The sequence below is a fragment of the Trachinotus anak genome, unplaced genomic scaffold (genome assembly GCF_046630095.1).
Source record: "Trachinotus anak isolate AG129_WGS33_773 ecotype Australia unplaced genomic scaffold, CSIRO_AGI_Tana_v1 ptg000010l, whole genome shotgun sequence".
Taxonomy (NCBI): domain Eukaryota; kingdom Metazoa; phylum Chordata; class Actinopteri; order Carangiformes; family Carangidae; genus Trachinotus; species Trachinotus anak.
Window position 1 is genome coordinate 28,181,049 of NW_027273861.1, and position 20,672 is coordinate 28,201,720.

The 20,672-nt window shown below is 37.7% G+C and overlaps 1 protein-coding gene and 1 long non-coding RNA gene across 2 annotated transcripts; both read right to left on the reverse strand.

Moving 5' to 3' along the window:
* Window positions 1-5,919: 5,919 nt before the first annotated feature.
* On the reverse strand, window positions 5,920-10,852 carry LOC139626286 (uncharacterized). The gene is made up of 5 exons (XR_011692190.1): window positions 10,733-10,852; window positions 8,996-9,097; window positions 8,723-8,890; window positions 8,442-8,558; window positions 5,920-7,282 (listed from the first exon to the last, which is right to left on the reverse strand). It is a non-coding gene; the product is annotated as an uncharacterized lncRNA (long non-coding RNA).
* Window positions 10,853-13,371: 2,519 nt separating this feature from the next.
* Window positions 13,372-17,392, reverse strand: LOC139626290 (phospholipase A2 inhibitor and Ly6/PLAUR domain-containing protein-like). The gene is made up of 5 exons (XM_071486571.1): window positions 17,087-17,392; window positions 15,621-15,722; window positions 15,348-15,515; window positions 15,067-15,183; window positions 13,372-14,282 (listed from the first exon to the last, which is right to left on the reverse strand). Exons 1-5 carry the CDS (start codon window positions 17,136-17,138, stop codon window positions 14,038-14,040), a joined length of 684 nt encoding a protein of 227 aa, XP_071342672.1. The 5' UTR covers window positions 17,139-17,392; the 3' UTR covers window positions 13,372-14,037.
* Between the last annotated feature and the right edge of the window lie 3,280 nt (window positions 17,393-20,672).

Sequence of the window (20,672 nt, forward strand, 5' to 3'; positions counted from 1 at the left end):
TTACCCAGTTAGCATTTTCTTTTCTACATACTCATGTGGGCGCTCTGTGACCATATTAAAATGAAAATTGAAAATCTGTTTGACAATTAGTTTTCACCTGCCCTACAGTGGAAATATTCAAATACAATCAGCAAACTGCAGCCTCAGTCCATTCACTTACATTCACACATCACTCCGCTCTTTAGGGGCAACATGAAAATGAAAATGCATCTGTCAGTCCTCTCATCAAGGCAGGTGATCAGAGAGGATGCGGCGTCGTCACTTGTCATTTTGTCTGTGTATGAAACTGTGTTTTATATCAGTGCAACTCAATGGAAAGAGCCAGAGGTCAGATTTAAAGAATTTTAAATGTGCCACAATAAGTGATAAGATGCTGAGAGACATGAGTCTGGTGGTTATTCTGACCCCAGTTCACAGCAGAGATGAAACCAGCTGTGGGGGGAGGACTGACCGTGCAAAAATGGGTTAGGGCTAGGGTCATAGGTTAGGGTTAGGGTCAGGCTGCCCTCTTGTGGCCGCAGGGGGCTATTACCTCTGGAAGCATTGTCAAGCAGAGGAGAGAGAGAGAGAGAGAGAGAGAGAGAGAGAGAGAGAGAGAGAGAGAGAGAGAGAGAGAGAGAGAGAGAGAGAGAGAGAGAGAGAGAGACGCTTTTTAAAAAAATGTTTGCGCATGTGCATTGTGGATTATCCTGTGATCAACTGTATTGTGATGTATTTTAGCTTCAGTGTGTTATTCTGTGTTACGGGGGGTGAGGGCAACAACGTGTAGCTGCTGTCAGGTGCTTGTGCTGAGGCTCCAGATATGTTTGTACTGAACATACAGACAACAGAGCAGCAGAGACTTACCTGGCGCTGCTGGTGTTAATCGTTTGGCCAAAGCTTGAGTGTAAAGGACCTTTATATAAATGTGAAAGTTACTGCATGCCACTGATTTGGTCTATGATTTTCTTCAGTGAAAACTGAAGTAGATCAAACACACATTAAACATAATTCATCATAAGTGGGTGAAAAACCCTGCACCTAATCTTTGACTTTAAGTAAAACTACTATGACAAAAATGTAATGAATGAGTGTAAAGTATTAGAGGTAAAAGCATCCATTATGCAGGAGAATGGCTCCTATCATTATATTTTGTCTTGTGCAACAGTTTTGTTTTGTTTTTTACCAAATGAAAGAAGCATTTTAAAGTTGTAGATAGCTGAGGTGGAGCTAATTATAACCAGGACTAGTACTGATATTATGTATGTTTATTCACTGGCAAGAATTAAAAGAGATGAAATTGCAACAAGTAAACTAATTGTAATGACATGTTAAGGTTGGTCAGTATTTTAGCCTACTGTGCTGTCTTATGTGCCATAAAATGTTTTCTTTTTAGACTGGTTTTTACATCAGTGCATTATCTTATTTTTGCAGGCCGGGGTTGTAACATTACTCTGACGGAAGTATAATTATCAGGCTCAGATTCGACTGTGACAGATTTTGTCGTTGTCTTTTAAACCACGTTTTAGTTTCAGGTCAGTCAGGTGTATCTAAAAGAAGATAAGCAAAGGATTGTTCTTTAGACAGAGCTGTGCTGGTGACGCTCTGTGGTGACACTGCCACACCTGTTGTTGTTGTTCAATTGATGCCAGCCACTCTTTATTTATACATTAATAATAGGCCTTTGAAAATCAAATGTACAGTATGTTGTTTATCAGGTAGGTTGTTTCTCATACACACACACGCACAAACATACCTTGCATATGTGACATTCTTTTTTTCTTGGTCAGTACTGTTTCTCATGGTGCATTGTCAAAGGTAAAACAATGGAGTCTGTGTTTCATAGATTATTTATTTTCAGTTTTGGTCACTGTACTCATTTCATGTGTCAACTGATTTTTGTATGTTCTATGTGTTTTCTCATGTTTAAATAATATTACAGCAGGTTAAACAACAATTTAGATTCCCAGTTTTACAGCATGACCATTCAGACTGTCAAAAGTTCAAAAATCATCACGTCAACACACATTAACCTCAAACATTCGCAGGATTGAAAACAAAGGCAGAAGATACAAATGTTTCATCTTGAACTTTAAATTTAAATGTGAATGATCACTCGTAAAATATCTCTTCTTTCATTTAATTTATGAAATATTATATTATTATATAGATCAATGTAATTTGTGATTTAGTTTGATGCATCAGTTCACCTAACAAAAAATTTAAAAAAACAGATTGTCACTGATGCAAAAGCCAATGATCACAGTATATTCAACAGTGAGGAAACAGTCTGACATTATTTTAAAAGGAGTGTCCTTACAATTATCACATGACATATTCTTCCTGTTCTTCCTCATCTGGAATGTTCTCTATTCAGTGACGGCATTAATTACTTCTTCCAGTATACCATCTGGTGTGGCAGCTCTGTCACCTTGAGTGACTTTAGGTTCAAGGTCAGAACTCACACTCACCAATGATGTAAAGTAATTGAATAGTTGCATTGAGTTTTCGTTTACATGTTGTCAACAGTTTTGTCTCACAGCGTATTAACTTTAAAAATGTAAAATATTCGTTAAAAATCAGAGAAAATTTGTTTTTGTTGACACAGACTCTTTATGTGCTTATACAAAAAAAGTGTCTTAATCAAAGATAAATTCAAACATATACCCTTGTTACATTTGTACAATTTTCTACAAACTTAACTATTATATAATGTTATAGCATTAAATCCACTAATCCCCAGTCAGTATGTACCAAGTGAATTACGTCTGTAAAAGAAGGTTGTTTTCTCTCTGTTGTGTGTTCATGTGTGTGTCTGTTGCATCTGTGCTTTCTTATCCCTCCTCAGCTTCACCCTTTTTTTCTTTTTCCTAAATTTGGATTTTCTAGCTCCTGTAACTTCCAACTAACAATGGCAATGAACAATAAACCCAAGTCCAGGCTTCAAAAGGTTCTTTCAGAGTCCGTCTGATGGCTTCAAAGGTGCTTCAACCCTTTTCTTCTGTGTTCTAATAGAGGGTAAAGACAAGGAGTCCAAGCAGCAGAGGGATCATACCCAGTCGGATACAACAGGTGTCACTGGCAGCAGTTGCAGAGGCTGTTGTTAACGGGGTAGTTGTGACAGTATTACACAAATTGGTCTCACAGCAGGTTGTTTTAACGGTGAGGTTACCAACATTTGACAGGAAGGGGAGGCTTCCCATGTTGTTAGCAGCTGCACACATGTTCCTAGATATGCAGCCGAAGTGTGAAGTCATGTTGGAGCCAATCATCACTGTAGATCAGGGATATTCAATAAAAATCAGTTAAATTAGAGTTAGTTCCAGGATGTTCATTTAATACTAAACTTGGGGGCAGCAGAAGAGATTAGGAGACAATTCATGTTAAACTGTATAACATAAAGACTCACCATTGTATTGAAAGCAGCGGTCCTCCACTCCCCTACACTGTATTGGAGTGGTGCATTCAGTGTCGACAGCTGAGTTGCAGGATAAACACTGTAGGCTGTTATTTGACTGAGGGCCCAGGACTGAAAGTGTCACAAAATGAAAACAGAAGATGTCAGAAAAAGGATTCCAATATTCTCTTATATATGTATGATCTTGTCTTCAATAAGATAGTCACCCATCTGTACTTACAAGCTAGAGTTTTTGAGTTGCAGTTATCTGTGTTGCAGCACTCAACAGATATAACTGTACTTGTAAAACCAAAGTTCATTGAAAATGTCTGAGAGCCTGTGGCTGGACACACAGAGGATGATGCACACGCCTTGAAGATTAACTGTGCTGCAGCTCCAGATGAAACAGCTGCAGAGACAAAGTGCAGTTAGTTCATGTTGATGGAAAACACACATAACTTTGCAGCACATGTATTTGACTGAAAAGTAATAGACAACATGAAGAAAAGATTACCGTTAATGGAGGCTGTTACACACGCCGTCTCTGAGGAACATGGAACTGGTGCTGTGCTTGAACATTGATCATCTGTGCAAGTTTGACACACAAGTGCTGCAGCTGCAATGAGGAGAAAAATAGGAAAAAAGGTCATATTAAATATTAGAGGTCTTTAGGGTTACAGGGTCAAAAATGTTCTCATAATTGTGGCTGTTGATCACAGATATTTAAAGACATAATGGTTCTGCTAGACTCTTGTTGTTTAGTTCTTTATATCTTTCCTGTTTAGACTCTTTCTTGTACTGCTGTACTGTAGCATGTGAATTTTCCCTCTGGGGATCAATATAATCTTATATTATATTTTCAATCATATGAAAGTAATTCTGGTTAATAAATATTACTTAGTTTACTTTTTTAATTTCTTCCTAAAATGTTTTTGGTAAGATTGAGAACTTCTTAACTGTTTTAAATTAGGTGGTGTATCACCTGCAGAAACTCTCATGTAAGAATCAGTGATGTTACCTGTGCTGCAGAGCGCCCAGATGAGAGTGAGAGAGAGGATCAGCTTCATCATGATGAACAGGTGAGTTCTGCAGATCAGTTTTCCTGGATGGTGACACTGCACCTTATCAGCACCGCTACACTTTATATACTCTACAGGTGTTGAATAACCCTATGACAGATCCATGTGTATAAACGTCAGGGAATGGGTGTTTTCCCATTTCTGGGATTTTAATCACAACATGTCACAACATGAAAAAAATGTCAACACACCTTTTCAGTTAAGTGTTAACTTGTCTTGGATTTAGAACCAACACCACATCATGACAACCATGTCAGATCAGCGGAGACAAACAGCCCCTGCATGTAGTTTGTGTGAAACCCTGAAAAAGTAGAATGAAGTCCAATGCACAGTCATGGTTACAGCCCCAATCAGTGACAGCCATGGCTGACGCTATATCATCTAATTTATACAGTCATTTACACTGTATTTAGCTGCGGCAATACGGATGTGGTGTGCACCCAAACACTTCAGACAGTTTGATAATCTTGTTTTGTGATGGACATTGTGTTACCGGGGAGGACACTGTCTGACTAACACTGCCCTTCTTCAATTCATCCCACAGCTTGCTTTACCTGTTCAGTTTACAAAACCAGGCAGGCTACACGACTGCTGCACCACCCAATATAGCAACAGTCTCACCTTGAGTGTCAGGTCAGTGGTGTTGTGACTTGACTACACTGTAATGTAGTGGATAAGAAATTTAAAACCATAGAGAGTAGGAAAAGGTAGTAAAGGGTTTTGTCTTTCTGATTGATCTCTTGGTAACGTCTTAGGGCTCCAGAAGGGGAACCGCGCTCCTTTTTCCTCACTCAATACAGACGAGTGAAGGCGAGAGCAGCAAGTTGATTCTCTTCATTCATCTCCCCTCACTATTTCCCTTGTTTAAGGGCACAACATTAACACATTAAACTGGAATTGAGTAAAATCAACTCATCTTTTCTTGTTAATTTAATGTAAATATGTTAATATGAACCTAACTTTAAATTAGAATTAATCTAGTTTTAATTTTCGGACTTTGGAACTTATAAACATGAGTTGAATTAATGAACTCCTGAAAATTCACTCAACTCATCTAATAAATGAATAATGCTTTCTTTGCGATGACAGCTTAGATTGGCTTCGTTCTAACAGCCAGAATCTAGGCGTAATGTGCTGTGGGTTTTTTGATGTTTGAGACGTTTCCAAATGTCTGTGAAGTTAAACTGGTTTGCAAGCACTTCTGAATAAATAACATGCTGGTTTTGGTGATGTAAATTTCTGAAGCTTGGGGCTCTTTTGGAACCAGCACTGGCGCCTTGCGTTGAGTTGATGGTGCCGCTGTGGGACTTTCAGGTGATCCACCTTGAGATGCTTCTTGTTGGACTGAGTATAGATCTTAAATATTGTTTCTGAGAAACCATCTCTTCATATTTTTTTTTTTGTGACCAATCCCAAACACATGTATATGCACACTTTGACTCTCAAAAACACATGTAAAAACCATTCTCCATTCCAAAAGATGTCATTTTATTTTTAATATACTGATTTCTTTTTTTCTTTACAACCATCAGACAACCCCTGGAAACCATCTTGCAACCTGCCTGGGGGTCTGGACCCCCAGGTTTAGAATCATTGATTTAGAGAATTAGACTGGTTCTTATCACGGCTGACACTTCGATACTTCCAGTTCATTTCACTCAGTAAGGAACCTTCCTAAGAAAAAAAGACTTTCGGACCATAGCCATAGTTTTTTTATGAAGTGGATGTGCAGGTGAGGTAAGAACCCAGTCGAAGGCTTATGTAAAAAACCTCACCTGAACTTAATGATTTAAAGAATAAAACATGACCAAAGAAAAAGAAATAATACATATACATGTACAGTTCGTCAACTCTATTTCCCATATGCTTGGTGCTTATTAATGCCTCTTTTAATGTAATCTTTTGAAAACAGGCAGTGAGGTTGAGGTGTCCTCCAGTGTAGGTTGGGGCTCCACAGTTGTACACCTCTATATTTAACTGAATACTGTCCCTGCTGGTGAGACACAGGGAGATGCAGATGATTTGATTGTCTTGTTTGATAAGAACATATGAAGGAATTTTTACAGGAATATGGTTGGAAACATTCTGGTAAATTTCTAAATAAAAATACACATTTGTAGAATGTTTATATCAGTTATTTAGACAAAAGATGGACGTTTTCATTCATTTCACTCTAAAGTATTATTAAGTATTATATTACTGTACTTGTAATGTTATAGCATTCAACCCACTAATCCCCAGCAAGCTTGTACCAAGTAATTAAATCTGAAAAAAAGGTTGTTTTTTCCCTCTGTCTCTCTATCTATGGCATCTGTGCCTTCTCATCCCACCTCAGCTTCACCCAGACTCCATCCCCTTTTTCCCTAAATTTGGATTTCCTGCGACCTCCAACTAACAATGGTAGTGAACAATAAACCCAAGTCCAGGCTTCAAAAGGTTCTTTCAGAGTCCGTCTGATGGCTTCAAATGTGCTTCGTCCATGTCTTTGTGTCCTAATAGAGGCTAAAGACAAGGAGTCCAAGCAGCAGATGGATCACACCAAGTCGGATACAACAGGCGTCACTGGCAGCAGTTGTAGTTGTTGTTGGGGCAGTGGTTGTTGTTGTTGTTGGGGCAGTGGTTGTTGTTGTTGTTGGGGCAGTTGTTGTTGTTGGTGGGGCAGTTGTTGTTGCTACAGTGTTACACAAACTGGTCCCACAGCAGTTTAGTCCACTGGTGATGTTCCCAATATTTTGCAGGAATGGGAGGCTTGCCAGGGCTCCAGCAGCTGAACACAGGTTTCTAGATGTGCAGCCAAAGGCCGCAATATTGCCGGACCCAATCATCACTGCAGATGAAAATTCACTGTGTTATTGTACAAATTCAATTCAATTATTGTCAGATAGTTAATTCCAGGGAGAAATCTTCAGATCTTTCCTTTTTCAAGTAACAACATCAAGTGGAAAATCTTGTTTTTGCTGACATCAAGTGGTTGAATGTCTCATTTTGTTGCAGTGATGTACAAGTGTTCTCCAGGACCTCGTGACTGTTAAGGGTGGTGCAACAGAGCTCGTCTGATCACATCCAGTCACACCCAACATGTTCTCTGAGAGTTTTCACAGGTGAAACAGGCTTGAAACTTTCAACCAGCACAGGGCAGCAAAACCCTGTTTTTCAGTCTGGTGTTAAATTACTCTCTAAATGACAGAAGCAGAACCACAATGTAGAAATACTCTGTTACAAGTTAAAGTCTTGCATTAGGCAACTTACTCAAGTAAAGGTACTATCTGAACTAATGTGGTTATCATGTCAAAAGAAAAAGTAGCGACTCTTTCTGAAGAAAGGTTCCTCTCAGTGTTACATGATTTACAACTGCACCAATTAGTCAATTACTTGATTAGTCTATCAAAAGTTTTAGTTTCTCAGTTTCTCAGATGTTTTTAACCTTCAATGTCTGTTCGTGGACAGATTTAGCCACCGTGATAGCGTCACAACTCTTTAAGATACAATCACGAAACTACAGGTGTGTGTTTGAGACATCAAGGCCAAAGATGGGTGTGTTCCAACCCATGAGTACTGGGTTCTGCGAGTATTCATGCAGTAATAACTACTGAGAACATCAACATGTTGATTGGTGTTACAGCTCGTGTCCCTTAACAGACAAAAGAACAACCAGATTAACTGATACTGAACATAATCGGTTACCTCAGCCCTCACAGAATCACTCACTTTGATTTGTAACTGGTTGAGATGAAGTTTTATTTATTTCTTTATTTTTAATTACTCTTACTCTTTAAACCTGTCACACTAAAACGATGTTATAATCTTAATCTGTAGTCACAATAGCTGTCATACAAATATTGTGTAGTAAAAAGTAAAATACTGACCTCTGAAAAGAAATGGATTAGAAGGAAGGTTAATAATTGATAAATGTATTTCATCACTTACATCCTAGTAGAAGAGATTAGGAGACAATCTTTGTCAGAGTAAACAACATGAAGACTCACAACTTGCTTGAAAGCACTGGTCCTCCGCTCCACTACACTGTAATGTATTGGTGCACTGAGAGGTGGCGGGGTCACAAGTCAAACACGACAGGGTGTTAGTTGACTGAGGAGCAGGGACTGAAACAGAACAGACACAACATCATTTATATGAGGACGACAGAACATTGAAGTATCACAAAATAAAAACAGAACATGTTGGAAGAAGGATTCCAATATTCTTCCCTTATGTATATCAGCTTGTCTGAGATAAGATCATAAAGAAGTCATTCATCTGTACTTACAAGGTAGAGTTGCAGAGTTGCAGTTATCTGCGGTGCAGCACTCAGCAGATGCAACTGCCTGTAGACCACCAAAGTTCACTGAAAATGTCCGAGAGCCTGGAGTTGGACACAAGGAGGGCGGTGCACATCCCTTGAAGATTAACTGTGCCGGATGGATGAATAGAAAAGCTACAGAGACAAAGTGCAGTTAGTTCATGTTGATGGAAAACACACATAACTTTGCAGCACATGTATTTGACTGAAAAGTAATAGACAACATGAAGAAAAGATTACCGTTAATGGACGCTGATATACACGCCGTCTCTGAGGAACAATTAACTGATGTTGTATTTGAACATTGCAGATCTGTGCAAGTTTGACACATAAGTGCTGCAGCTGCAATGAGGAGAAAACAGTGAAACATGTCACATTAAATGTGAGAGGTCTTTAGGGTTACAGGGTTTTGATGGTTTATAAAGGCTCAAAAATCTTGTGATAATTGTAGCTGTTGTTCACAAAGATTTTAAGTCATAACGGTTGTATTGGTTAAAAATGATTTAACCCATGAAGTTAGGAAGGTTCCTGGTTGAGTGAAATTCCCTGGAAGTATCTCAGCATCAGCCATGATAAGAGCATGTTAATCCTCTAAATAAATATGAAATACCTAAGGAAAGGAGCTTCAGTGCTTCCTATGTTATCTCCTTGAGCATAGGAAACACTGGAGCAAATACCATTGTAGTTTCACCCTGGTGTAAATGTAGAAACAGCACTTGTGTATTCCTGCTATGTTGTCTAATTTCAACATTTCAGTCCTGTTTGTTTTGTGGTTAGGAAATGAGGATTTATCCTCCATGTACTATTAATAAAAAAATAAACCATGACGTTTTTCATCGAGGCCGAGGAAAAGTGGTTAGGAAAAAGTTTTTTTTTTATTTTTTTTTTATATCATTTCGTCGGTGTTAAGACATGTGGCCGGTGAAGCGCATTTGTGATTCGCTGAAATTCCAGGAAGGCGAAATCCATTATGGGAAATGTATTTCGTTTGTTTTTTGGCCGCAAAAAAGTTTTTGAAGTCGCGACTCGGACACTGAAGCAGATTACGGCAGTTACCGGGGTAACGGCCAGCGTCACCGCTACTCAGAGGTAAAGATTCACCTGACGCAACACTTTCACTAAACCTTCATTCCTCAGCCTCTGAAGAAAATAGAAACATGAAATAAAAACCAGTTGAAACCTTATTGGCTTTTATTGTGGACTATTGTCTTCACTCTAATATTCATCATCATGATGAAAATATATAATAAACGTGATCAAGAGTTTGACTGAACTGAGGTGTTAACAAATGTGCTTGTTTTTCCAGCAGTAATTTACAATAAAAGTGAGAGGTGTAAGCTGTCAAATGGTTTTTATTTTATGTTTCTATTTGCCTCAGTCTGACTGATAAAGGTTCTAGTTAATGTAAAGTTTTTCCAAGTTAAGTAAAGTTTGAAGTTTTTTTGTTTGTTTGTTTGTTTGTTTTCAAACAAGGCTTAGGTTTTAGAAAGTTTTTTCGAGGTCACCTTATGTTTTAATGAGTTAAACTGTCTAATATACACTGATGGATTCTTATTATTTAGTTTTTCCTGTTCCACTTGTTTCGACTTTTTCTTGTACTGTTGTACTGTTTCAATGGTAATTTCCCCAGTGGGCATCAACATATATAATATTTGCAATTATATGAAACTAGTTCCTGTTCATTTAAATAAATAATCCATTAGTTCTGCATTAGTTTTTTTTTTTATCTGTTTCCTATTTAGACTGTTTGCACTGTAAAATGTGAATTTTCCCTCTGGGGATCCATGTAGTGCTATATAATATTTATAAGTTGTGAAATTAGTTCTGGTTAATTGACATAAATAATCCATTATTTAGTCTATTTTTGTAATTTCTTCTTTAAAAAATGTTTTTGGTAAGATTGAGAACTTGTTAACTGTTTTAAATTAGGTGGTGTATCACCTGCAGAAACTCTCATGTAAGAATCAGTGATGTTACCTGTGCTGCAGAGCGCCCAGATGAGAGTGAGAGAGAGGATCAGCTTCATCATGATGAACAGGTGAGTTCTGCAGATCAGTTTTCCTGGATGGTGACACTGCACCTTATCAGCACCGCTACACTTTATATACTCTACAGGTGTTGAATAAATCTATGACAGATGCATGCATACATACACATCAGGGAATAGGTGTGTTCTAATTTTTCCAGCATGAGTATTCAGACTGTCAACCACTGGGGAAAAAAAAAACATCACACCCCTTTCAGTTTCATTATTGTTCAGGATTGTGAGCCAAAACCAAAATTATAAAGTATGAATTCCACATTTAAATGGGGATGATTTAATTATTGTGGTTTGTTGATGCTTCTTTCTTTCTACTGCTAAATGCTTCATGTCACACATTGAATGCCTTTCTCCATTTTGCTCCTGATCCATAGTAACAGTGTCTGAGTCCAGTCCAGGTAAAATAAATGGTCAGTTTAGAGAGACGTGAAAGAAGAGATGAGATAACACTTTAAATGATGCATTTACTGGTTATTACTCAAAAAGGACAACTGCAGCAGTAGGAGTTCAGGAATACAGTCGCTTCATTGCAACCTCAACAGCCCACTACAAACAGCCAATCCCTGAATGTGGTTGTGCTACACCCTTAATTGACTTAGTGACGGCATTAATTACTTCTTCCAGTATACCATCTGGTGTGGCAGCTCTGTCACCTTGAGTGACTTTAGGTTCAAGGTCAGAACTCACACTCACCAGTGATGTAAAGTAATTGAATAGTTGCATTGAGTTTTCGTTTACATGTTGTCTACAGTTTTGTCTCACAGCGTATTAACTTTAAAAATGTAAAATATTCGTTAAAAATCGGAGAAAATTTGTTTTTGTCGACACAGACTCTTTATGTGCTTATACAAAAAAAGTGTCTTAATCAAAGTTAAAACCAAACATATACCCTTGTTACATTTGTACAATTTTCTACCAACTTAACTATTATATAATGTTACAGCATTAAATCCACTAATCCCCAGTCAGTATGTAACAAGTGAATTACGTCTGTAAAAGAAGGTTGTTTTCTCTCTGTTGTGTGTTCATGTGTGTGTCTGTTGCATCTGTGCTTTCTTATCCCTCCTCAGCTTCACCCTTTTTTTCTTTTTTCTAAATTTGGATTTTCTAGCTCCTGTAACTTCCAACTAACAATGGCAGTGAACAATAAACCCAAGTCCAGGCTTCAAAAGGTTCTTTCAGAGTCCGTCTGATGGCTTCAAAGGTGCTTCAACCCTTTTCTTCTGTGTTCTAATAGAGGGTAAAGACAAGGAGTCCAAGCAGCAGATCAGTTTTCCTGGATGGTGACACTACACCTCATCAGCACCGCTACACTTTATATACTCTACAGGTGTTGAATAACTCTATGACAGATACATGCATATAAACGTCAGGGAATGGGTGTGTTCCCATTTCTGAGATTTTACATAATCACAACATGTCACAACATGAAAAAATGTCAACAAACCTTTTCAGTTAAGTGTTAACTTGATTGAAAGGATTGAGAACCAACACCACATGTTAAAAGTTTGAATTATTGAATTCCACATTTAAAGGAGAACGATTTATTTTGATGGTTCTTTCTCTCTACTGCTTTCTGAGAAGATTTTCTGTGGCTTTATGTCCATACAGCTCAGTTTTCTGCTTCTCGAATTCTTTTTTTAATGTCTCTTAATGTCACACATTGAATCCCTGTCTGTTTTCCTCCTGATCCACAGGAACAGTTACTGTGTGAGTTCAATGCAGGTACAATACACTGCCAGTTTATGGAGATGAAGGTGACATGTTACATGATACATTTCCTGGTCATCAGAAAGGCTGAACTCCAGCAGTAGGAGTTTGTAAATATAGTAGCTTCATTACAACCATGTCAGATCACCAGAGACAAACAGCCCCTGCATGTAGTTTGTGTGAAACCCTGAAAAAGTAGAATGAAGTCCAATGCACAGTCATGGTTACAGCCCCAATCAGTGACAGCCATGGCTGACGCAAAATCATCAAATTTATACAGTCATTTACACTGTATTTAGCTGCGGCAATATGGATGTGGTGTGCACCCAAACACTTCAGACAGTTTGATAATCTTGTTTTGTGATGGACATTGTGTTACCGGGGAGGACACTGACTAACACTGCCCTTCTTCAATTCATCCCACAGCTTGCTTTACCTGTTAAATAACATGCTGGTTTTGGTGATGTAAATTTCTGAAGCTTGGGGCTCTTTTGGAACCAGCACTGGCGCCTTGCGTTGAGTTGATGGTGCCGCTGTGGGACTTTCAGGTGATCCACCTTGAGACGCTTCTTGTTGGACTGAGTATTGATCTTAAATATTGATTCTGAGAAACTATCTCCTCATATTTATTTATTCATTTTTTTGTGTTTTTGACCAAAACTGACTCTCAAAAATCACATGTAAAAACCATTCTCCATTCCAAAAGATGTTATTTTATTTTTAATACCTTGATTTATTTTTTTCTCAACAACCATCAAGCCACCCCTGGAAATCATCTTGCAACCCAGTCGAAGGCTTATGTAAAAAACCTCACCTGAACTTAAGGATTTAAAGAATAAAACATGACCAAAGAAAAAGAAATAATACATATACATGTACAGTTAGTCTACTCTATTTCCCATATGCTTGGTGCTTATTAATGCCTCTTTTAATGTAATCTTTTGAAAACAGGCAGTGAGGTTGAGGTGTCCTCCAGTGTAGGTTGGGGCTCCACAGTTGTACACCTCTATATTTAACTGAATACTGTCCCTGCTGGTGAGACACAGGGAGATGCAGATGATTTGATTGTCTTGTTTGATAAGAACATATGAAGGATTTTTTACAGGAATATTGTTGGAAACATTCTGGTAAATTTCTAAATAAAAATACACATTTGTAGAATGTTCATATCAGTTATTTAGACAAAAGATGGACGTTTTCATTCATTTCACTCTAAAGTATTATTAAGTATTATATTACTGTACTTGTAATGTTATAGCATTCAACCCACTAATCCCCAGCAAGCTTGTACCAAGTAATTAAATCTGAAAAAAAGGTTGTTTTTTCCCTCTGTCTCTCTATCTATGGCATCTGTGCCTTCTCATCCCACCTCAGCTTCACCCAGACTCCATCCCCTTTTTCCCTAAATTTGGATTTCCTGCGACCTCCAACTAACAATGGTAGTGAACAATAAACCCAAGTCCAGGCTTCAAAAGGTTCTTTCAGAGTCCGTCTGATGGCTTCAAATGTGCTTCGTCCATGTCTTTGTGTCCTAATAGAGGCTAAAGACAAGGAGTCCAAGCAGCAGATGGATCACACCCAATTGGATACAACGGGCGTCACTGGCAGCATTTGTTGTTGCTACAGTATTACACATACTGGTCCCACAGCAGGCTGGTCCACTGGTGATATTCCCAATATTTTGCAGGAATGGGAGGTCTGCCAGGCCAGCAGCAGCTGCACACAGGTTTCTAGATGCGCAGCCAAAGGCTGCAATATTGGTGGACCCACTCATCACTGCAGATGAAAAATTACAGTGTTATTGTAAAAATTCAATTCAATTGTTGTCAGATAGTTAATTCCAGGGAGAAATCTTCAGATCTTTCACTTTACAAGTAACAACATCAAGTGGAAAATCTTGTTTTTGCTGACATCAAGTGGTTGAATGTCTCATTTTGTTGCAGTGATGTACAAGTGTTCTCCAGGACCTCGTGACTGTTAAGGGTGGTGCAACAGAGCTCGTCTGATCACATCCAGTCACACCCAACATGTTCTCTGAGAGTTTTCACAGGTGAAACAGGCTTGAAACTTTCAACCAGCACAGGGCAGCAAAACCCTGTTTTTCAGTCTGGTGTTAAATTACTCTCTAAATGACAGAAGCAGAACCACAATGTAGAAATACTCTGTTACAAGTTAAAGTCTTGCATTAGGCAACTTACTCAAGTAAAGGTACTATCTGAACTAATGTGGTTATCATGTCAAAAGAAAAAGTAGCGACTCTTTCTGAAGAAAGGTTCCTCTCAGTGTTATATGATTTAGAACTGCACCAATTAGTCAATTACTTGATTAGTCTATCAAAAGGAAATGAATGCAATTAATAATCATTTAAGTCAATTTGTGACCAAAAAAAAAAAAAAATCACCTTCAATGTCTGTTTGTGGACAAATTTAGCCACTGTGATAGTGTTGCAACTCTTTAAGATACAATCACGAAAGTACAGGTGTGTGTTTGAGACATCAAGGCCAAAGATGGGTGTGTTCCAACCCATGAGTACTGGGTTTACAACAACATGAAAACTCACCACTTGCTTGAAAGCACTGGTCCTCCACTCCACTACACTGTAATCTATTTGTGCACTGAGAGGTGGCGGGGTCACAAGTCAAACACGACAGGGTGTTAGTTGACTGATCAGCAGGGACTGAAACAGAACAGACACAACATCATTTATATGAGAACGACAGAACATTGAAGTATCACAAAATAAAAACAGAACATGTTGGAAGAAGGATTCCAATATTCTTCCCTTATGTATATCAGCTTGTCTGAGATAAGATCATAAAGAAGTCATTCATCTGTACTTACAAGGTAGAGTTGCAGAGTTGCAGTTATCTGCGGTGCAGCACTCAGCAGATGCAACTGCCCGTAGACCACCAAAGTTCACTGAAAATGTCCGAGAGCCTGGAGTTGGACACAAGGAGCGCAGTGCACATCCCTTGAAGATTACTTGTCCTGGATTTTGGAATAAAACAGCTACAGAGACAAAGAACTGTTAGTTCATGTTGATGGAAAACACACATAACTTTGCAGCACATGTATTTGACTGAAAAGTAATAGACAACATGAAGAAAAGATTACCGTCAATGGACGCTGATATACACGCCGTCTCTGAGGAACATGTAACTGATGTTGTGCTTGAACATTGCAGATCTGTGCAAGTTTGACACATAAGTGCTGCAGCTGCAATGAGGAGAAAACAGTGAAACATGTCACGTTAAATGTGAGAGGTCTTTAGGGTTACAGGGTTTTGATGGTTTATAAAGGCTCAAAAATCTTGTGATAATTGTAGCTGTTGTTCACAAAGATTTTAAGTCATAACGGTTGTATTGGTTAAAAATGATTTAACCCATGAAGTTAGGAAGGTTCCTGGTTGAGTGAAATTCCCTGGAAGTATCTCAGCATCAGCCATGATAAGAGCATGTTAATCCTCTAAATAAATATGAAATACCTAAGGAAAGGAGCTTCAGTGCTTCCTATGTTATCTCCTTGAGCATAGGAAACACTGGAGCAAATACCATTGTAGTTTCACCCTGGTGTAAATGTAGAAACAGCACTTGTGTATTCCTGCTATGTTGTCTAATTTCAACATTTCAGTCCTGTTTGTTTTGTGGTTAGGAAATGAGGATTTATCCTCCATGTACTATTAATAAAAAAATAAACCATGACGTTTTTCATCGAGGCCGAGGAAAAGTGGTTAGGAAAAAGTTTTTTTTAAATTTTTTTTTTATATCATTTCGTCGGTGTTAAGACATGTGGCCGGTGAAGCGCATTTGTGATTCGCTGAAATTCCAGGAAGGCGAAATCCATTATGGGAAATGTATTTCGTTTGTTTTTCGGCCGCAAAAAAGTTTTTGAAGTCGCGACTCGGACACTGAAGCAGATTACGGCAGTTACCGGGGTAACGGCCAGCGTCACCGCTACTCAGAGGTAAAGATTCACCTGACGCAACACTTTCACTAAACCTTCATTCCTCAGCCTCAGAAGAAAATAGAAACATGAAATAAAAACCAGTTGAAACCTTATTGGTTTTTATTGTGGACTATTGTCTTCACTCTAATATTCATCATCATGATGAAAATATATAATAAACGTGATCAAGAGTTTGACTGAACTGAGGTGTTAACAAATGTGCTTGTTTTTCCAGCAGTAATTTACAATAAAAGTGAGAGGTGTAAGCTGTCAAATGGTTTTTATTTTATGTTTCTATTTGCCTCAGTCAAGTTAAGTAAAGTTTCAGGTTTTTTTTTTGTTTAGTTTTTTCTTTTAACAATGCTTAGGTTTTAGAAAGTTCCTATGTAGACTGTTTCCTGTACTGCTGCACTGTAAAATGTGACTTTTCCCTCTGGGGATCAATATAGTCTTATGTAATATTTATAAATTATGAAATTAGTTCTGGTTAATTGACATAAAAAAATCCATTGTTTGGTTTATTTTTTTAATTTCTTTTTTTTAATGGTTCTGGTGAGATTTAGAACTTGTTAACTGTTTTAAATTAGGTGGTGTATCACCTGCAGAAACTCTCATGTAAGAATCAGTGATGTTACCTGTGCTGCAGAGCGCCCAGATGAGAGTGAGAGAGAGGATCAGCTTCATCATGATGAACAGGTGAGTTCTGCAGATCAGTTTTCCTGGATGGTGACACTGCACCTTATCAGCACCGCTACACTTTATATACTCTACAGGTGTTGAACAAATCTATGACAGATCCATGCGTAAAAACATCAGGGAATAGGTGTGTTCTCATTTTTACAGCATAAGTATTCAGGTTTTCAACCCCTGGGGAAAAAAAAAACCTTTCAGTTTCATTATTGTTCAGGATTGTGAACCAAAACCAAAAGTATAAAATGTAAATTCCACATTTACATGAGGATGATTTAATATTTGTGGTTTGTTGATGCTTCTTTCTTTCTACTGCTAAAAGCTTCATGTCACACATTGAATGCCTTTCTCCATTTTGCTCCTGATCCATAGTAACAGTGTCTGAGTCCAGTCCAGGTAAAATAAATGGTCAGTTTAGAGAGACGTTGTGAAAGAAGAGATGAGCTAACACTTTAAATGATGCATTTACTGGTTATTACTCAAAAAGGACAACTGCAGCAGTAGGAGTTCAGGAATATCGTATCTTCATTACAACCTCAACAGCCCACTACAAACAGCCAATCCCTGAATGTGGTTGTGCTACACCCTTAAAAACTCTGATGTACTTCAACGTAGAGCAACAATCAGTGAGAGAAAAACAGCCGGCGTTATATCATCCCATTTCTACAGTCATGATCACAGCTACAGGCAGCAGCAGCCACTTACAGTGAAGCAAGCTAGTTTAACTGCATTAACTAGCTCTGTTTGTTATCTATTTAGCTGCAACTGTACAGATATGGCGTTTGGCTGAGAACAACCACTCATGCTGTTGTCATCCAGGGTCTGACTTACGCATAATACTAAATCAAAACACAGGTTAGAGTTCCTTTGAAGATTGAAGGGAATGTGACACTTATTTTTAGATTATGCCAAATGTATAATGTGGGAACGCAAAAGTAGATCACAAACAACTAGAATTACTGCCTGGTGGTTGTGTGTCTCCACCAACCAGCCAAGCTGCAGGAAGTGGAATCAGCCAATCTTTTCTCAGTAGTTTAATGTAAATATGTTAATAAGTTTGGTTATATTCAAGTTTGCTGTACTTAGAATGTCTAGTTTTAATTTTCAGACTTATAAACATGAGTTGTTCTTGAGTTCTTTTGACTTGATGATGATGAGTTCAATGAATGAACTGCTGAGAGTTCACTGAACTCATTAAGTTTAAGAGGAAACAAAACGAGAGGGGTCTGGCTGCAGCCTGCAACCTGTAGCTGAGAGCCCGAAGATCGGTGGTTCGACCCCCGGCTCCCGCGGTCCTCATCTCGAAATGGGAGCGTAGGTCTTTTACTTTCATTCATGTGATAATAATAATAATAATAATAATAATAATAATAATAATAATAATAATAATAATAATAATAATAATAATATACTTATAGTACACATTTTTGTGTATGTGGATCATTAATAATAATACAATTTTAAAAAATCACAAGAACTGATTAGTTAATTTTCAGCCTTCAGTTATATTGAATGTACACACCAGGCAGAAGATGGTGGGGAACGTACATTATATACAACTCTTGACTCTCCCAGCTGGTCTGAGAGCATCTGGGAATCAAGGAGGAACTTATCTGGGCTACTCTGGTTGCCTTTTTCCCTCCATGGATCTAATCAGGTTGAGTGACTAGAAAAAGGAAGCATGGATCTTATTATCCATCTTGATTATGACAATATAAACTATTTCCTTCATTAATCACAGACAATGATATTGTTTTGAGTCATAGTATTAGCATAAAAAATTAAATTAAAATTAAATTCTCAATTTGTTCTTGTTTCCACAAGCTAGAAATAGCAAGAGATCCAGGAAAGTAAAGAATTCAAATGTATAAATAACATGAAAAAGCACAAGTGCAGAAAATTTCTGCAATTAATACTACATACATGTAATGCTGTCACAAATTTCTGGAAACACTTTTAAATTCCTATCTTCATGAGTACAAATTTAGGGCATGCTGTTATTCATGTTTGCACAACAGTAACCTTATATTATAAAGCTTTATATGGAAATGGTTAACGATCTCAGGTTGTCCAAACATCGTCTGCAGGCACAAATGATGAACACAACAGCCAGGATATGTTTACTGATGAGATAATATTTTTGGACACATACAGTTTTATTTCAGTCCTCATTAAAAAAAAGGAACCAAAAAACGTGGTCCATAGTGAGTATACTCATACCTGGTCATACAGAACATGTTGAAAACATTGAATTATTATACAGTCTTAATTGCATTTATTGTTCTATTTGCATATGCATATATAGAAATGATTTAATTGCCTATTAATATTTTATATTCCTATCCATCCACTATATTATCCCAAAGTATATTTGTATTTATATCGATATATTACAGTATATTCATTTTTCTACAAATCCATTTTAATATATATTTCTAAATATTATATTTATATCCATCCATCCACAGTCTCATAATGAAGGTTGGGGACTCCACTGCAGACTTCATCATTTAGGCTTTGTCCTGCAGGTCTTTCTTTCTGAGGCTGAGGTTTCTTCTAAAAACAGAGAAAATGAAATGTGAAAGTAATGATCATACTAACCGACATAATGTTATCAAGCCATGGTTACTCAATCATATTCACACACAAAACACTGTTAACTGTTACACTCCTACAGAAAATAATTTCAATCTTGAACATAAAATCCATGTGCTGAATAAGGTTTACTGTTTGTACACGTCTCTCTCTCACACACACACACATCATGCAAGGAGGTCTGATTACCTGTTGCTTCCATGGATGTATTATAAGACTTATTATATTTCCTTACCTCTGAAGTATCAGGAACTGACAACTGTCTATTCATTAGAGCTGCCAGACCAGCAAAACCAGTGAAGCCATTTTAATTGCGTGTAGAGAATTTGTCTCACATGCTTTGGGTAAAGGTCAGCTTCACTGATCGGCCTTTATAGAGACCACTAATTACACTATTTATAATCAATAATGATCGGTGGCTGATGGATCTGAGCACCCTTAGTTTTCCTGGATGGTGAAACGACACCTTATCAGTGCTGCTACACTTTATATACTCTACAGGTGTTAACTGATGTGTGCGTGAAGACCTCAGAGATTTGGCGTGTTCCCAGTTTTACAGCATGACCATTCAGACTGTCAACAGTTTGAAAATCATCACGTCAACACACATTAACCTCAAACATTCGCAGGATTGGGCACCAAAACAAAGGCAGAAGATACAAATGTTTCATCTTGAACTTTAAATTTAAATGTGAATGATAAAATATCTCTTCTTTCATTTTATTTATGAAATATTATATTATTATATAGATCAATGTAATTTGTGATTTAGTTTGATGCATCAGTTCACCTAACAAAAAAAAAACAAAACAGATTGTCACTAATGCAAAAGCCAATGATCACAGTATATTCAACAGTGAGGAAACAGTCTGACATTATTTTAAAAGGAGTGTCCTTACAATTATCACATGACATGTTCTTCCTGTTCTTCCTCAT